The following is an 18,393-nucleotide window of genomic DNA, read 5'->3' as shown; positions in this document are numbered from 1 at the left end:
TTTTGTCATAAATGTATTATTATACTTCAATAAATATTTAAAATAAATATTATATTAAATAATTATTAGATAAAAACTATAAATAATTATATATTTTTTAAATTTTAATTTTACCTTTATATAGAAATGTTTAATCATTTGAAAATTTTATAATTGATTTTATAACATTCTTTTTTTTCATATTTAATTTAAGTAATTTTACTTTTTCAATATATTATTAAATATTTATAAAATTATTATTATTAATTTTATAATTTTATTTCTATATTTTTATTAAATTTACTAAATATATATATAAAAAAAAACTTGCCCGGAAATTGGCTTATAAGGGAGGGACCGATTTTCAGAAGGATGGATGTTACAAACGAAAATGTTAACAGGTAGAAAATTAATTCATGAGAAGACAAATTTTATAAGTATACAATAATTAGGTTCATTTTGTTAAATAAAGTTAAAAGAGTGTTATCTAGGTAATATTTTAAGTTATGATTTATATCAGAAAAATATATATTTTCTCTAAATGTGAGACTGTAGTTAGTAATTCTAAGGGCGCAGGAAGAAAAAGCTCTAGGGTGAACTATGAACAAAATGAAGTTATGATGTGGGGAAATTCTTCCTACACCTCCATCGATAAAGATAATTTTAGGCTCTTCATCAGCATTCATCTTTCCCTTATATTTGTATTTTGAATTCTAGAATTTGAAAATTCATAATTGTATAATCTGAAATATATTATATAATCTGAAATATCTTGTATTTTGAATTTGGAATACACATCAGAATTTATATTCTAAATTGTATAATTTGAAATATAAATTTGTATTTTAGATTGAACAAATTAAAATACAAATTTTATATTTTAAATTCTACAATTTAAAACGTAAAATTTCCTGAAGTATAGAATTCAAAATGGATAATTTGGGTATTTTCTAAAATATGCGGTGCCAGAAGAAACTAAGAGATGAAGGAATATTATCGGACAAAATCATTATATTCCTGTAATTATTATTAGACTTAATTACAGGAATATAATCACTATTAATGAGTCTATAATTAGACTTAATTATAGGAATATAATCACTATTAATGGGTCTATAATTAGTCTTAATTACAGATGTTATGTTAGAAAAAGAATCTGTACAGTTCTGTACGTTCTAATGCTATGGTTATATATATATATATATATATATATATATATATATATATATATATATATCATTGCTATAGATGAAAGACAGATTGAATAAAACAGAAAATATTCTTTCATGTATCAGAGCACAAAACTCTGATACCCGACAAACACAAAGCAAAGGCAACGGTGCACAACCATGACAGATGCACCAGAAAAGAATGCCAACAAAGCAGAGCACGAAGGAGGAGGTGCTTATGATCTCAACGCGAGTGACAATCCCGAAAACATAATCACGCAAGTCCAATTGCGCGGATAAAATTACGACGAATGGGCAAGAGCAGTAAAGATCTCGCTTCGTGCCCGGAGAAAATGGGGCTTCATTGATGGAACACATATCCAACCAGAGGATGAGGCACCCGACCTTGAAGATTGGTGGACCGTGCAGTCCATGATTGTCTCTTGGATTCTAAACACCATTGAACCATATGCTGAGACTGCACATAACTTGTGGGAAGACATTAAAGAAAGATTCTCGGTCGTGAATGGACCTAGAATTCAACAACTAAGGTCGGACTTGTCAAGATGCAAGCAGGAGGGAATGGTGGTGGCAACTTACTTTGGAAAATTGAAGGTCCTTTGGGATGAGCTTGCTAACAGTGACAAAATTCCATCTTGTACGTGTGGTGGATGCAAGTGTGGGATTGGTGCTCAGTTGAAAAAACGAAGGGAGGAGGAGAAGGTTCATCAACTCCTTATGGGGTTGGATGACGCAAGCTACGGGACAGTAAGATCAAACATTCTGGCCTCAGACCCATTGTCGTCTTTGAACCGCGTATATGCTATGTTGGTACAAGAAGAAAGAGTGAGAATGATGGCCAAATCAACGGAAGAAAGGGGTTGGTCGTGGGTCTCGCGATGCAGGCCAACTACAAAGAAAAAGGGCGTGGAGATATGGTAGAAAAATTAATGACGTGCAGTCATTGCGGTAAAAATGGTCACGACATGAAGGGATGCTTCCAATTGATCGGATATCCCGAATGGTGGGGTGACAGACCAAAAAGTGAAGACAAATGGAACGGCAGGGGACGTCAAGGGATGCGAAACAAAGGTAACCCGACACGTGCAAATGTGGCACACGCTAGTGGAAGCAACAATCAAGCCAACAATGACGACAAGAAACTTGAGATGGCAGGTCTAACCAATGAACAATGGAAGGTACTGGTTGATATGATCAGCAAACAAAAATCAAATGAATCAGAGAAAATGACTGGTAAGAGCATTTGGGGTTTGTGGATTATTGACAGTGGGGCATCAAACCATATGACCGGGTCACTGGAAAATTTGAGTGAAAAGGAAACTATACAAGGGTGCCCCGTAGGGTTACCCGATGGTGAACGTGTTCTAGCTTGCGAACAGGGAACAGTGACTCTTGAAGAAGGACTTGAATTGAAAAATGTCCTTTATGTTCCCAAATTAAAATGCAATTTACTTTTAGTACCTCAATTGACGGATGAAGAAAATTGTGTTGTAACATTCACTGATAAATTGTGTATTATACATGATCGCACTTCGAGGACGCTGATTGGAGCAGGTGAACGGAAAGATGGGTTTTATTGGTATCGTGGGGTACGGAAGACTCAAGCATGTCATGTCAAGATGGAAAATCAACTAGCACTTTGGCACCAAAGATTAGGACATCCGTCATTTAAGATTGTGCAAATGCTTCCTGATATAAGTGGGAAATGTACTCGTGATGAGTTGAATAAAGTTTGTGAAAAATCGAAACAAATGAGAGATAAGTTTTTCTTAAGTGCGCATCAAGCTTTGAATATTTTTGATTTAATTCATTGTGACTTATGGGGTCCTTATAAAACTCCTTCATCTTGTGGTGCTTCATATTTTTTGACAATTGTGGATGATTGTTCACGGGCAGTTTGGATCTATTTGTTAAAAGAAAAAACAGAGGTATCAGTGATTTTGAAAAAAAATTTCACACTCGTTGAGAGGCAATACAACAAATGTGTTAAAATGGTTCGCTCTGACAATGGAACCGAATTCATGTGTCTAAAACAATATTTCATTCAACAAGGTATCTTTCACCAAACTTCCTGTGTCGGGACCCCGCAACAAAATGGACGCGTCGAACGCAAGCATCGGCATATTCTGAATGTTGCTCGGTCATTACGGTTTCAAGGCAATCTTCCCATTAAATTTTGAGGGGAATGCGTTTTGACTGCAGGCTACTTAATCAATCTCACACCATCCTCCATTCTAAAAGGAAAACCCCCTTATGAAGTGATCCATGGATGTGTACCCAGTTACGTGCACTTACGAGTATTTGGTTCATTATGTTATGCTCATAATCAACATAGGCAGCGGGATAAATTTGATAGTCGTAGCCGAAAATGTGTGTTTGTCGGGTATCCATATGGCCAAAAAGGATGGAAATTATTTGATTTGGAAACAGAAACTTTCTTTGTCTCTCGTGATGTACATTTTTTCAAAAATAAATTTCCATATTTTGAAGCCAAAAAGATGGACACTGCACCACCATTGCAAAACCCAATTATTGCCAACTCTTTAGAAACTGGAACGGACCCACATTTTCTTCATGAAGTTGCCTCCTCAAACCTAGATGAATGCATCGTCAACCAACCCATTGCATCTCCCATCCCAGCCAAGGAGGATGCTACCCTCATAGATGACTTCGACCACACTATCAACGACTCCGATCTGTGTATAGAAGCCTCGACGCTACCCGCGGATCCACCGCCGCGTTCGACGGAGACGGCGCCGTCGGTTTCTTCACCACCGCTGACGGCCGCGGTTCCCCTTGGGCGATGGCATCGCGCGAAGCTGCCTTCCGTACGGTTACGCGATTTTTTCGCAGCCACCACGATACCGTCAAGCCCCTCTGTTCCGTCACCTTCTTCAACAGAATCCTCAGGTGTTTCGTATCCTATACATGATTTTGTGAATTGTGATTCCTTTTCTAAACATCATCAAAGTTTTCTTGCCTCTTTACATACCGAGCAGGAACCCCTGTTCTTTTCTCAAGCGGTTCGAGAACCCCGGTGGCGTGATGCTATGGCACAGGAGATTCATGCTCTCGAACTCAATGACACCTGGAAACTCACCGCTCTCCCTCCTGGAAAGAAGGCACTTGGGTGTAAATGGATCTACAAAATCAAATACAACTCGGATGGAACAATTGAAAGATTCAAGGCTCGATTGGTAATTCTTGGCAATCATCAAGTGGAGGGTTTGGATTACAACGAGACGTTTTCTCCTGTCGTAAAGACGGTAACCATTCGCACAACTCTAGCAGTAGCAGCCGCAAAAGATTGGGAGCTTCATCAGATGGACGTTCACAATGCGTTTCTCCATGGTGATCTTGATGATGAGGTTTATATGAAACTCCCTCCTGGCTTCCAAGAATCTCAACCAGGGGCAGTGTGCAAGCTTCAAAAGTCTCTATATGGCCTCCGTATTACCGGACAAAATCATTATATTCCTGTAATTATTATTAGACTTAATTACAGGAATATAATCACTATTAATGAGTCTATAATTAGACTTAATTATAGGAATATAATCACTATTAATGGGTCTATAATTAGTCTTAATTACAGATGTTATGTTAGAAAAAGAATCTGTACGGTTCTAATGCTATGGTTATATATATGTATCATTGCTATAGATGAAAGACATATTGAATAAAACAGAAAATATTCTTTCATATCTTGGTATTTTCTAAAATATGCGGTGCTAGAAGAAACTAAGATGAAGGAAGAAGAATTTTGCGTATGATGTGTGTATGATCCACTATTTTTCTCTAACACCACAGTTTTGAAGTTAATTTTAATATATTTGACTTTTGGAAATTAGATTCAATATATTTTGTGAGTGGAATCAAGTTATTTGTTGATTTGTGAGAGCTCACTTTGGTGTTTATACACTTTTTTTATAAGTAATTTTAGAAGAACAAATATACAAAATAAAATTAGTTTTTTTTTCTCTACTAAAATCAACTTATGCAAAGTTTAAAATCAAATTTTAGACAAACGATAAGTTGTCTATAAAATTAACTTGTGATAATCTTATTTTATTTTTCTACTATGGAAATACTTATTACACAACTAATAATATACTCTTCTGAAAGCATATTAATATGTTTTTCTAAAAATATATTTTTACTTCCAACATTTTGTAACAATTTCATTATTTAATTTAATTTAATAAATAAAACTTTTTATAACTACATTTTATTCATATCTTTAGTTTATTATACACTCATAGCTTCTTTATTTATATAACTTAATTACATACAATGTTAAAATTTAATATATTATGTCAATAAATCCATTCGCTTATATATTATGGGATCTAACTGGAAATAGGATTTAAATTCAAATAAATCTTGAATAAACTAAACCTGTCTTAATCCATGACTGGTGAAGTTGATAAATAAAAGGATTAGACATTACAAATATTTGGTGATGAGATTTTTTATGGTCTGAATTTAACTTAACTCAATTCAACTCAGAAGCTGAATTTTAACTATTATTCTGAAAATGTAATTTTTAAAGTATTATGTAACATGTCTTAAACTTTGCTTCAAATTGAACTAATTCAACTTTCATAACTGGCACGTCTTTATTGGGAGTCTAACCAGCTTTTCATGCAAGAACTAGAATATACAAAACACCAAAGACTAGACAGATCAATGTTTTTCCTCTTCATCTCGAAAGATTTAAGGAAATAGGTAACGTGAAGAATCTTACAGAAATTAAAATTTAGCTAACTTCAAGTTCAAATCCCATACAATACAACATTAACAATAGCAATGATGATAATAATACAACATAATTTATGCTTATAGTAAACAGCAGCTTCTCAGTGTTAGCAGCCTTTCCAACAGTCCTTCCCTCTTGGATCGGAATTTTCTATGCATGTATCTTTGCTTCTTGACATTTTCTTGGAAAAGGCATTGTTTTGATCAGGCCCTCATGGATTCCTCTATGCTATCTCACAAAAAATAAGGTTACAGTACACAGATTCATGGTCCTCTTCAATATCAGAACAATTGGGTGATATCTCTCTCAGGATTTAAGTGCATGCTATCATACCATTTGGCTGAAATAGTTACAACAAAGTTACAGATGTTACACAATGTCCTTGGAGTTCCAAATCACTCTCCTATAGATTAATATACCAAGTAGGATACAAGCCTGCTGCTGTTCAATGGTGGCTGTTAATTGATTGATTATCCTCTTGGATATGACAGCAAGGCCTTTCTGGTTTCCCTCTTGTCCATAATATCTTGAGCTCACCTCTCTTTTTTCCCAATGACAAAAAGGTGCCTGCATTTGTGATTCCAGAATAAGGTTACAGAAAAAGGACCAGATTTTATCATTAAGTAACAATTGATGTTATTGCAGTCTGTCACAATTCAATTCTCAGTAAAATCATTTTACTTCTTTGTCCAATCCATATATGAAATTTTGCTCTAAAATAGATCAACAACCAAGCTAGGTGAGGTTGACTACATGGAAGACAGGATGTCATTCAGCTTGGTTAAAGACCTTGTGATAGGCCTTTAGCAGTCAACATAAAACTCAAATTAAAACATAATTCCATTTTCACTTGGTTTGGGACTCAAAAAATAAAATGATACTAATTATCATGATTTAAGCAAAAAAACTTCAAAAGCTAATAGAATAGGTTGAAATGTAACACCAAGGAGCATTTTTGGGGATGTTGAGGGAAGTATAAAATGTAAAAGATTACATACCAACATGCAATCATTGGATCTTGTACTTTAGATTTAAATGAATCTGATGATTGTACTTACCAAGTGTAAATGGAACTATATAAAGCAAAGCTGGCTGACCATGCCCATCCATCAAGTTCAAAGCCACATATGTGATGAGAAGACCTGCAGATCAAAATTGAAGGTATGATGAACAAAGCGAACAGTGATTTTTCATTTTTGAAGATAAGAATATACAGAAGAAGCAAGCAAACAGATTTGTAGAAGAACTCTTAATGTTGCTAAAGGGTCGTATCATTGCTCTTTATTACTTCTAATTAGTAAATTAAAAACATTTTAGATTGAAGCAGTGCATGCACAGGCCTAGTAAATGCATTATAATGAATTAAGTAGAGATAAACCTCTTCTTTAAACCCTTTTTTCGATTATTCTATAAACCAAATTCCATAGCCATGTCTAACTCACATGTTAGCAACATGTCATCTATTTCAACGGAGAGAAAGTCAAAAGTTTTGTAAGTGTCACCATTAAATTTTCATATGAACTCTTTTGTTAAGTTGATGCACTTAGAATGTTAAGCAATTTTAACCAGTTGCCTAGAATTTTCCGGAGTTAAATTAATATAATACTATCAAAGATTAGCCAAGTGTACAATAATATTTGCGGAATCTTGCATAACAGTTAACAGGTCTAAATATTTTCACATTTTATTATTATTCCCAGATAAAACATTCTATACCTAAACCATAAGCAGTCATTGCCCACAAGAAGTATCCAGCACGAAGGTTCTTCTTTGCCAACCAATCATACCTGTAACATTAGTTATCAATAGAATAATTAAGTTTCTGAAATTGTTACATAATAAAAGACCACTCTCCTTTCCATCTATCTAAATCATTTTTGCAAGGGAACAATGTGGATGCTATAAAAAAAAGAATTCTGTAAAACAAGATGAGTAGGAGAGGTATGTATAGTATGATCAACGTAAGAATTCCAATTCAACCTTAGTGAAAATGCCACTAAAAGTCCTGGTAAGATTATGTCCCCAAATCCAATGATACTGTAACCACCCCAAGGGTCAAATAGACGAGGTATCTTGAGAAGCATGGGAATGCCATCTTCTCCACTCTTATCACCACGAGCTACCTGTGTAGAGAAAAGTTGTATTAATTTGAAGGGGAAAACAGAATCACGAATGAAGCCAAAATCAAGCTTTGCAAAGAATGGTAGAGAGAGAAAGCTTTCGTTAAAACACTTACCACTATCATAACACTCTCATGGAACCACCATTTAGAGACAAACACCCAAAAGATGTCATATAGGAATGCACAGCTGAGAAGAACAGTTCCAACCTGATACAGAAAAAAGGTATGAAGGTGTTTTTGTTCATAGTAAAACTTCAGTAAGATCTTGCAAAGCTATCTCTTCGAAATGCCCCATTTATGACTCCTATTCTTAAACTAAGCATCACAAACAAGTAAATAAGGAGATAATACCTTCCAAGCCTTTTAAAAACCAAAAGTAGTGGGAAGAAAACAGCAACAATGAATACCTTTAGATTTGGTATGCGAACAATCTGAAGAACTGTAATTATCAACGTGATACCCTGAATGATAGGTGGTAGACAGAGATAAGTAAACACGCTAAATAAATATCAATCAGCCTCTTGATTTATAAATGCTTATAATTCTGAATGGCAGAACTTAAATTTCTATCCAAAACTACATTTGAGTGGGAACAAGTTTGAAAAACATATTTACTATTAATATTTTGTGCTATAGGATCCAGAAAGAAATTAAGCAAATATCAGTTCAACATCCTATTTTTTATTCGTTTTTCCTCTATTAATGGATGGACAAAGAATAATCTCTGACCATGTTGCATTTTAATGACTAGTGACAGCCAAATTTCATATATAAAAAGCAGAGATTAGGAAACTGATACTGTTCTTCATATCTTTTTCATTGACCAATAGCAAAAGAATGCACTTCTTGATACTTAGTTCATGACTCCATACCAGCACATAGTGTTAATGAAATAAATAATTATTTTTGGATCTATATCATATATAAACAAAAACAATACATTTCAAGACACAAATGTGGTATCCTACAGTCATTGTTTTAGTCACAGCTGCAGCCAAAGGAAGACTATCGGATTCAATGCTAACATTTTCAGTTTTATACTAGTAATGTTCCAATGTTAGAAAGCAATGTCTAAGTCAGCGGCAAGTGAATTTTTTATGATTGTATGATAATTTTCTTTATTTTAACCATGAATCAGAAATGCCAACCAGTTCAGTCCAAAACACTAGAAAATGTAAAGAAAAAAATTAACCAGGAGGCGAAGTGAAAGTAAGTAGTTTTTTTTATTAGCAAAAGTGATAAAACTATTCTTACGAGAATATCCTGACCAATCCAAGCCCATGATGCACGGCGATAAACTGCCCAAACCACGGCAAACACTATGCAGAATGGAGTAATGGCAAGTGTCAGATATGAGACAGCTCCAAAGAAGGGTATCTTCACAAATGTCTGGGCAGGTTGACGAAACCATCTAAAACTATAAGCATTTTACCGTCAATTCCATACCATAACTAAAGAATGTAATACAATGAAAATGAACCATGTACTCTACAGCCACAAGCTTCAAGCTGAACTAATTTCTTTTTCAGGCAATATTGATTTATGAAATTTTAATACTAAAAGAAAGCAGAAAATCCTTGCCGATGCAAAAATTACATAAAATACATCTTTGAGCAATGTTCAGTCAGAGGTATATATGTCTGTCTTGCTACATTTGGTTATGAAATTCAATTCCTTACCACTTCATGGCTCATACTTTAGAGGAAATAGGTATATGGAAAAAGAATTACTGACTAAGTCAATCTATTACTCTTATTTGCCACCATTTATATAAACAATAATCAAACCAATTAATCACAATTTAACAACACAAATACAGTATGCTCCACAATATGATCTTTCGGCCATAAACATCTGTAGTTATATCCTCTTTCAGTTACGTTAAAAATATTGATTACTGAAGTCTAAAATTCATAACAAAAGAAAACTCGGCAGATTAGTTATCCTGTCCTACTCTCGTCCAACCACCTTCATTTGTGTAAAAAAGACTTACCATGATAGCAGGGCCACCAAACAAGTTTGCAGTCCCTGAAAGCACATGAAGAATATAAAGATTTAGCTTGTTTGACAGGTAAATCATGCTGTTATTGCAGTACCACTATAACTCCAAGTAATAACTAAAGCAAAAATTACTAAAAATTCACGACTGAAAAAATATTGAAGTTCTAATCTACATAACAAAAATAATAATGTCCACCAATCAAAGGGAATTCATAATTAATTGTATATCATATTTTGTTATTGAAAATGTTATATGACTTATTTAGGACTCGATATAACCACAACCGTAGAAATCATAGAAACCGTAGAAATTAGGATTGTGAAGGTGGGCCATTAGAAGTTAAACAACTATTTTCATCCCCTTCCATATTTTCAAGCCGCAATTCATTTGCATCCATTGATGAGAAGTTTGAAAGCTTGAATTCAAGCACACAAAGCTAGAAGTGAATGTTAGGATATTGAATTCCGAAAGGACATCGTCCACACAATTGGAGAAAGAAGCTAGAAGTAAATTGTCCAGTCATACCAAAATAAATTCAAGGACATGAAATAATCAAACCCACTTTTCCCATATTAGCTTAAAGGAGCAAATAGAATGATTGAAGCATTGACATTCAAGCTCAGTAACTTTCAGACCTATACATTAACAGGTCCCTGGCAGGAAGAACATGATTGCAATGAAATATGCCTCTACAGCTGAACTCACTTGTTTGGATTAATAAGTTGAGCTAAAGAGCAAATGAGTTCAGTATGATCTGTTATATCTTGTTCAGTTAAAATATGAGCCTTAAGCATAGGGTAGAAAATGCTCAACCAATGCTCATAAAGTAGCTTACTAAATATATTTTCCATTATACAAAGAGCATTCTACCACTTGCTTTTCCGATAGAAAGAAATTTGTCACTAAAAGTTCAGCACAAGTGATCCCCCCCACTTAAAATTTAAGACATTGCAGCTGCCTTAAAGAAGATGCAAAATAATGATAAGAAAAGTATGGAAATATGGTCGATGAGTATAGTGATTATAATCTAGATCAGAGGAAAGAATACTTAGATAAACAAAAACTAAGCCTGGAACAAGAACAACTCACCTCAACCCCGCCAATGCAAAACAGAACCACCAGAACTTCAACAAACCAGAATGACATTAATTTATACAGCATAACCAAGAAACATGAAGCAATCACGACGAATAAAATTGCTGCTGTGGTACTAATTTCCACATAACCACTGGAACCAACATTTTCGGTATTAATATAGTCATCTGAAGCATCCTGCAAGTATATAAGTTTAAGCATATATTAGGAACTAGATCAATGAATTTTCAAATATGCGGGAAAATAATTTGTTATAAAGGAGGAAAAACATGCTGACATTAAAAGAGAATAAAGTCCTGTTTTATATAGCCTCCTTGACAGGTAGCAAATAAAGCAAAAGCTTTATTGTTTTAATGTTTGTCTTTTCTGCACTTTTTTGTTTGGCTCTATTTGGCTTAGTAGAATCTTATCCTCCACATCTTAGTATTCCTGTTTTTTTCACTATAGAGACATAGTAAAGTTGACACAAAATGGAACTAGGTAACCTTTAAAAGCTTCTCTTGCTCAATAGCTGCTTCTCTAGCACTCCAGGCAGACCAATATGAAGCACATAAAATGGTACCAACAGCCATAAGCCACAAAAACACTTCCGCAACATCAACCAATGGACGCAATGGAGAGTATAACTGTATGGACACTAAAGAGCAGGAATTGTACATGCAGCAGTGCAAATGGCATCAAATAAGACACATCACCAGATCAGGTATAAAATATAAAGTCATCATTTTAAAAGTTGTTGTCCTGTGCCAAAAGAAAAGCAATCACTAGTTACATAATAAGAAACAGCTCAAAGAAAGTCAATCATACCATTGGAGTTATTTTTAATATGCCTTTCCAAAGTCAATCCAGCATCTTGGGGAAGCATGACAGCAGGTATTCCTATATCAACATCAGTTTCATTTTCTTCACAAACCATCTTGAAAAGTTCTGTACAGCAAGAAAAGACAACAGTTTATCAAAACAAGCACAAAATAATACTTTTATATTTATGAAAGAAATATTGACTTAAACTGCTCATTGCAACTTGCTTTTATACTTTAATGGACAAGTAATGAACAAAATACGCTATATGATCTCAAAAAGCATTGAAAAGAAAATGCAAACACCTGTACGGTAGTTTATAATGAGGATGGCTGAAGCACCAGCTTCATCAGCAATATTTGCCTTTGTAGTGAAACTGCATTTTCCTCGGTGCACCAAAATTATCTCGCTGGTGAGCTAATGGTGGAAAGTAATACAAAATACTAATCAGTAAATGTATAAATAGAGCTTTCAATCTGAGCAGTTATATTTCAAATGCAAGTAAAGTTGCATTTGGCAGGATAAACAACTTAATAATGAATTCCAATACTTTATTCTTAGGCTTTGTACAACAATCAGGAGGATCAGCCATGACAACTCTGGTAAGATTGGCACGTTTTTCTTTTGATTCCAATGTAGGGCCAAATCTTGCACCAACACCAACATACTCACTTTTTTCCACACCATCAATCCAAGTGGGGACTTTTACCTAGACAAAAAAGAAGCAATTAATCAAAGCTGTTGAAAGAATGCATATATATGTATATAAGGCAGTACCAAATTCAAGAAAATAGAAATAGGTTGGATAGCAGTTGCTAGAATCGTAAAGCTAAAAGATTTTTCAGAATCAGTTCGTTCTTAGTCAAATATTAAAATATAGCTCCCAATCTGCTGGCTACCGTCAAAAAATTTTCTTATTTAAATTTTGGGTACACTCAAATAAAAAATCCCTATCTTCACCGTTAAGCTAACCACCAAAGAAGGTAAGTAAAAAAGGGCACTGAATTGCAGAAATTTTACAGGATAAAAGCTTTTGGAGAAGAACAGAGACAAATTCAGTTCTTTCAGTATTATCTAATAAACAACACCTGCATCAATTTCATGTGTGAAGATGCAAGTTTGCATGACAAAAATTATTAAGCAGAAAAAAAAAACGATAAAAAAATCATACGTATCAAATAAAAGATGCTAGTGTATTACTCAATTAGCAACTCTCAATCTCTCACCACATAATAAACTTAGATCTCTAAGGAAAAGCTAGAAACCCACCATCTATGGATGTTTACGAGGCAAAAAAATAATTACTACAGTACCCAACTAAGCACTATGGCATGGAATCTAAAAAAGGAAACTCAAAACAACTCAGCACGCAACCTCTAAAACTTAAGCAAGCATTGAGCAAACACCAAAGCACCATTGAAGGAACAGATCATCTTTCCACAATGAAAACTCAAATCAAATACCAAACGTACATACACTTCTGAATTTTTTAAACAAATCCCACCCAACTCTCCAATTTTCATTTCCCTAAAAACAAAGGGATTTTCCCATGTTTCCAAATCCTTCTCTATAACTTTCCCACTAAGCAAGCATCAAGACCAAGAACAAACGTTGAAAACCAACGAGTATCACATTCCACAACCAATTTTACAATTCATGAGAAGAACACACAAAGGAGAAAAATTGGTACCAAAACAAAGTTGTTGTCACAACCAGGCCTTATGGGGGCAACATCATCATGGTGAACTATGTCCCCACCCAAAACCAAAGTGACCGAAAGCAGGAGCACATAGACCACACTATGTACAGCCCCAAGTGAAACCATGCTTAGAGCCAAGTCCCTTGATGCAAAATTCAAGGAGAAACAAAAAAGGGGTATCAGTGAAAGCCAAAAAAATGTTTTTTTTTTCTGTTTTTTGGAGAGAAAATGAGGAACAGACAGAGGAAAATGGAGAGGAATAAGTGGAGGTGGGAAGAAAGGAGAGAGAGAAGAAAAGTGTAGTAGATTTTATTGAATTAATTTTTGTTTTGTCGTTTGTGGAATTTCGAAAAGAAAAATTAAAATAAAAAAGTGCGTGGAACTGTTGAACTAGAACTTGCTTGCCATGTTGATTATTCTAGAGCTGATGAGTGTGACCACCACCATGCTGCCATGTTCTCTGTTCTCATTCATTCTTTGCATTTTTAGCTCTCACCATTTTTTTTTATCTAACTTTTGTGTTGTGATTCGATCTTTTTAATTTTAACTATTTTTATGTTATAAATATTGCTTTTCATCAGATTTTTTAAAAAATTATCTAACATTTGTCTCGTAAAAACTATAAAAAAATATATTTTAATAGTATGTTTAGTTCTTGTAGTGTTAACTGAAATTGAAGTGTCTACAGTGGCATTTGAGTTGAGTTTCTAAGCATTGTTATACTGAGAGGGTGAGTTGAATAAGAGTTTATTCAAAGAGAAAAACTTTAAGTTATAATTTTGTGATAACAAATCATGTCATTAAATTAAATAAAACTTTATTAACATTTCAACCAAACCACTTTATTCCTATGTGTTGATTTTTTTTCTACTGAAATTCATAAAGTATATTATAAGACAAATTGTTAAATAAGTAATTATAAAATAATTATACAAAGTTATTCTTAATATTAAAATTAAATTTTAAATATGTATATAATATTTAAAAATTTAATTGTCCATAATAATTTATTTAACTCAGAAAAAAAATTGTGATTTTGAAAAAAATATCCAAATTAAATTTGTTGTGTGATTATTTTATGTTTGGTTTTTTACATGTAAATTATTAAATTTTTTCCTATATGGGCAGTAAAACTAATGTAAAAAAGTTCAATTTCTTTTGAAAAATAAGTTATTACTATAAATTATTAGCTCATGTCTTTTCATTATTATTTGTAACATTATATACTTAGTATTATTATACATGGATAAATGTTTTTTTTCTTCTTCAAGTAATTTGAATTTGTATTCTCGATAAACAAAATATTTTTTATTTATTTTAAAATTGAACAATTCGTTTATAGAGAGTACAAATCAATTTGAAAGAAATCATCACTTACATTAAGGATTTTTAAAATTTTCAAGAAAATTGTATGTGGGAAATACGAGTTATATGTAGATTTTATGGGTAAATTATTTTTAAAGAAATTATATTTGTATTTGACAAGTATGATTTTAATTAGTGGATAATTATGTTAAAATAGTACATGTGAAAAATAATTTTTGAAAAAATATTGTATAATTGAACTCTTTCGTATTATATACAACTTCAGTTATATCATATTGTTCCGAACTCGTATTTATCATGACAACATAAATTAAGAAAGATTTAATTCTGTTATTTTGATTGAAAAGAATATATGAAAATTCATAGTAGTGATAAAATTGATAACGTAAACCTTGAAATCAAAGAAATCTAACTCATAGAGACACATGTAACCGTAGTCCTTAACTGCAAAGCATAAACCTCTAAACATAAATCCAAAAATCTATTAAAGTAAAAGATTTTTCGATTAAGTTTTCTAGTTTATTTTTAGCATCTCAAAATTAAAGTTTTATCATCTTTATTAATTTTCAAACAATCTTTTCAATCAAAATAACACAAAAAAAAAATCTTTTTTAAATTATTCCATAATTTTAAAAAATAGCAAGTTTTTTTTTCAAAAATAAAAATAAAAATCACTGAACTCTAGAGTTGAGTACAACTCGGATATAACTGATGACAAGTACAAATTCAATTATACAACATTTTTGTAAAAATTGTTTTTCACATGTAAAATTCTAACATGATTATCTACTAATTAAAATCATATTTCTCAAATAATTTTTTAAAAAAATAATAATTTACGCATAAAATTTACAAAAAACTTGTTTCACCATATACGATTTTTTAAATATAAATTGTGATTTCTTTCAAATCGATTAGTACTCTCTATTATATGTTTTGCCCAATTCCAAAATAAAAAATAATAATTTTGTCCATTTACAGAAAATACGAAATCAATTTTTTCTTGTGCTATTGGTAATGTTTTGGCCTTGACAAATTACAAACTAAAAATATCCTAAAATATAAGATGTGTACACTCCAAAACATGACAATAATTAACCAGGTATAATATAGAGTCAAAATAAATAAAGCAAATTGCATCTTAGTTCATTTATAATGTGTTTCATTTTTCTTTTCATCAGGATCTTTACATGGTTTTTTGTCACATGTAATTTCAACACTAACATTATTGTAATCCTTTATTTCAAACAGGTTTCAAATATCTGCCACGTGTTTATTTTGATAATGATTTCAATTATTAGATTAATCAATTACTTTAAATAAATATTATCTCTCTATTTCCCTTTGTTTATCTTTCACCACAATACTTTTAAGCATATATTTTTAATTATTTGCTGATCTAAGAAAAATTTCCTTCTAATATATATAGATGGTCACATTAACCATTAGAACTATAAATTATTAGTTGCATAAATGATTTTTCACTCACTATTTCTGCTGAAAAAAAAGTTTAATTCCTAAATTATTGTTGACATGAAAGAAATAAAGAGTAGAATATGAGAAATGTTTTTCTACACATAATGTTGTGCTTTAAATGGGAAAATTATAAATTAAAAGTCTCATAAATAAAAACCCATATAGTAAAAAAAATATGAGAATAACAACCACTAAATCTATTCACTAAAATAAAAAAAGATAAATAAAGTTGCATCTTATTATCTCAATTTTAAATAATTACGTTTAGCAATTAAAAGTAGATAAAAGCTACCAACAAACATATACAATCATTTTAGTTTTTAGTGTAAAATATAAAGTGATTACTTTATAATAAATTAAAAATAAAAAGAGTTGCATCTCAGTGTATACCAGATCTTAGACTCGACATGCCTAATGATTAATTAAATTCAAAATAATTAAGTTTAACAATTAAATATGGATAAAACTACCATCAAGTATACACTTATTTTATTGCAAAATATAAAGTGATTATTGTATAGTAATTTTTTTATCCTTGCATTTGTTTGTACTTTATGAAAAACATTGTCTACGTGATCGAATTATTTAAACCCTTTTACTAAATATTAAAATCAAAGGTAATTTATAAACATTATCCTCTCATAATTTAGTGAAACAACTTTTTTGATAATATATGGTATAGTAAATTGACATTAAATTGATAATATATTTATATGTGATAATCTTATCATACATAATATCGAAACATTAATATTACATGTGGAAATAAATAAATAAAATGTTTGAGATAGTTCTTTTAAAATTTTATTTTGGTAGACTTAAAAATCTCACTCTTTAAAATTGTTCTCTTTAAAGGTTATTATAAAAAAGTTAGGATACAAAATATTCAACTAAAGTGATAATATTTTTTTATAACTCTACCACATCTTAGCTAAACTTAAAGATTCATCTTAACTACCTTAAAAGATGAAGCAACAAAAACATAATACACAGAAAAAAAAAATTAAAATTTGTTTTAATTTTAAGTCTGTTAAGATATTATTGATAAGTCAATTTATTATTGAAATGGTTTATGGAAACACAACGAGATTTGAAAGGCGAATATTCATTTTTTTTTAAAAGAGTTTGTTCTGATACGCTCAATAGTCTTATATAATTTAAGAGTCGAGGTCAATGACAATTTTCTTCTCTCTTAATATGCTGAAACACCTTCTAAAGATAAAATATAAAATCGTGACAGAACTCCAAACTTACCTCAAATATAATGAAAAAAAATTATTCATTAAATTAAAATATAGTTAAAAAAAATAATATTAAGAATTGTAACACCCCGAAAATACATCTAACTATTTAAAACGCTCTACGTATTTCTATACAAAATTAGAGTTTTTCAAAACATTCCTAATACATGATTAGGACATATAGAAATATAAATATTTACAATATAAGTTTCAAAGTCAACACCCTAAAGCTCTTCAGACCCTCCGACACCTGTAATATCATCTCATGTACGTAGTACAGTCATCGTAGTTCAAACACAGCAAGAAAAGCAACGGTAAGCTAGTGAAAGAAATTGCATATCATATTTAATTCTTGCAAAAAGAACCAACCAACCAAACAAATCATTTATAAACATTTCTTTAAATGTTGTCATGTAAAATTTCAATATCAATTTCATCATTCATATAGACCACACATGGATCTATTTTCAATCACAATCATTGGATTTCATTTCAATCCCACTTTATCTTCCGGAAGACTCATTAAGTATGCCCCTACCAGAGACTAACACCTGATCCAAAGATTACCAGCGAATCCAATAGAAAAGATTAGGGTAAGTTCAAACATCCAATACCGAGTGTCTACAGTGAAACCCAGTGTGTATGAACTCCTTCTCAGCTTCTCACCACCTAATATCTTAATCTACATGACTTAGATCATTAG

General features: G+C 31.8%; 1 protein-coding gene across 2 annotated transcripts; it reads right to left on the bottom strand.

The window, feature by feature from the left end:
* Positions 1–5,769: 5,769 nt before the first annotated feature.
* LOC137818375 (signal peptide peptidase-like 4) lies at positions 5,770–13,985 on the bottom strand. Of its 2 annotated transcripts, XM_068621762.1 has the most exons (14): positions 13,639–13,985; positions 12,499–12,657; positions 12,254–12,365; positions 11,955–12,074; positions 11,633–11,784; positions 11,142–11,324; positions 10,044–10,078; positions 9,305–9,467; positions 8,458–8,511; positions 8,165–8,257; positions 7,909–8,051; positions 7,645–7,715; positions 6,987–7,070; positions 5,770–6,495 (listed from the first exon to the last, which is right to left on the bottom strand). In XM_068621762.1, the coding sequence occupies exons 1-14, from the start codon at positions 13,771–13,773 to the stop codon at positions 6,374–6,376; spliced, it is 1,626 nt and encodes a 541-aa protein (XP_068477863.1). In that variant the 5' UTR covers positions 13,774–13,985; the 3' UTR covers positions 5,770–6,373. The 2 variants fall into 2 exon arrangements, with proteins under 2 accessions (XP_068477863.1, XP_090152514.1); XM_090296388.1 differs by lacking the exon at positions 11,633–11,784 and having other exon boundaries at positions 13,639–13,930.
* Positions 13,986–18,393: the final 4,408 nt, after the last annotated feature.

The sequence above is a fragment of the Phaseolus vulgaris genome, chromosome 10 (assembly GCF_051622355.1).
Source record: "Phaseolus vulgaris cultivar YP4 chromosome 10, ASM5162235v1, whole genome shotgun sequence".
Lineage (NCBI taxonomy): Eukaryota > Viridiplantae > Streptophyta > Magnoliopsida > Fabales > Fabaceae > Phaseolus > Phaseolus vulgaris.
This window is presented reverse-complemented; position numbering and strand designations above follow the sequence as displayed.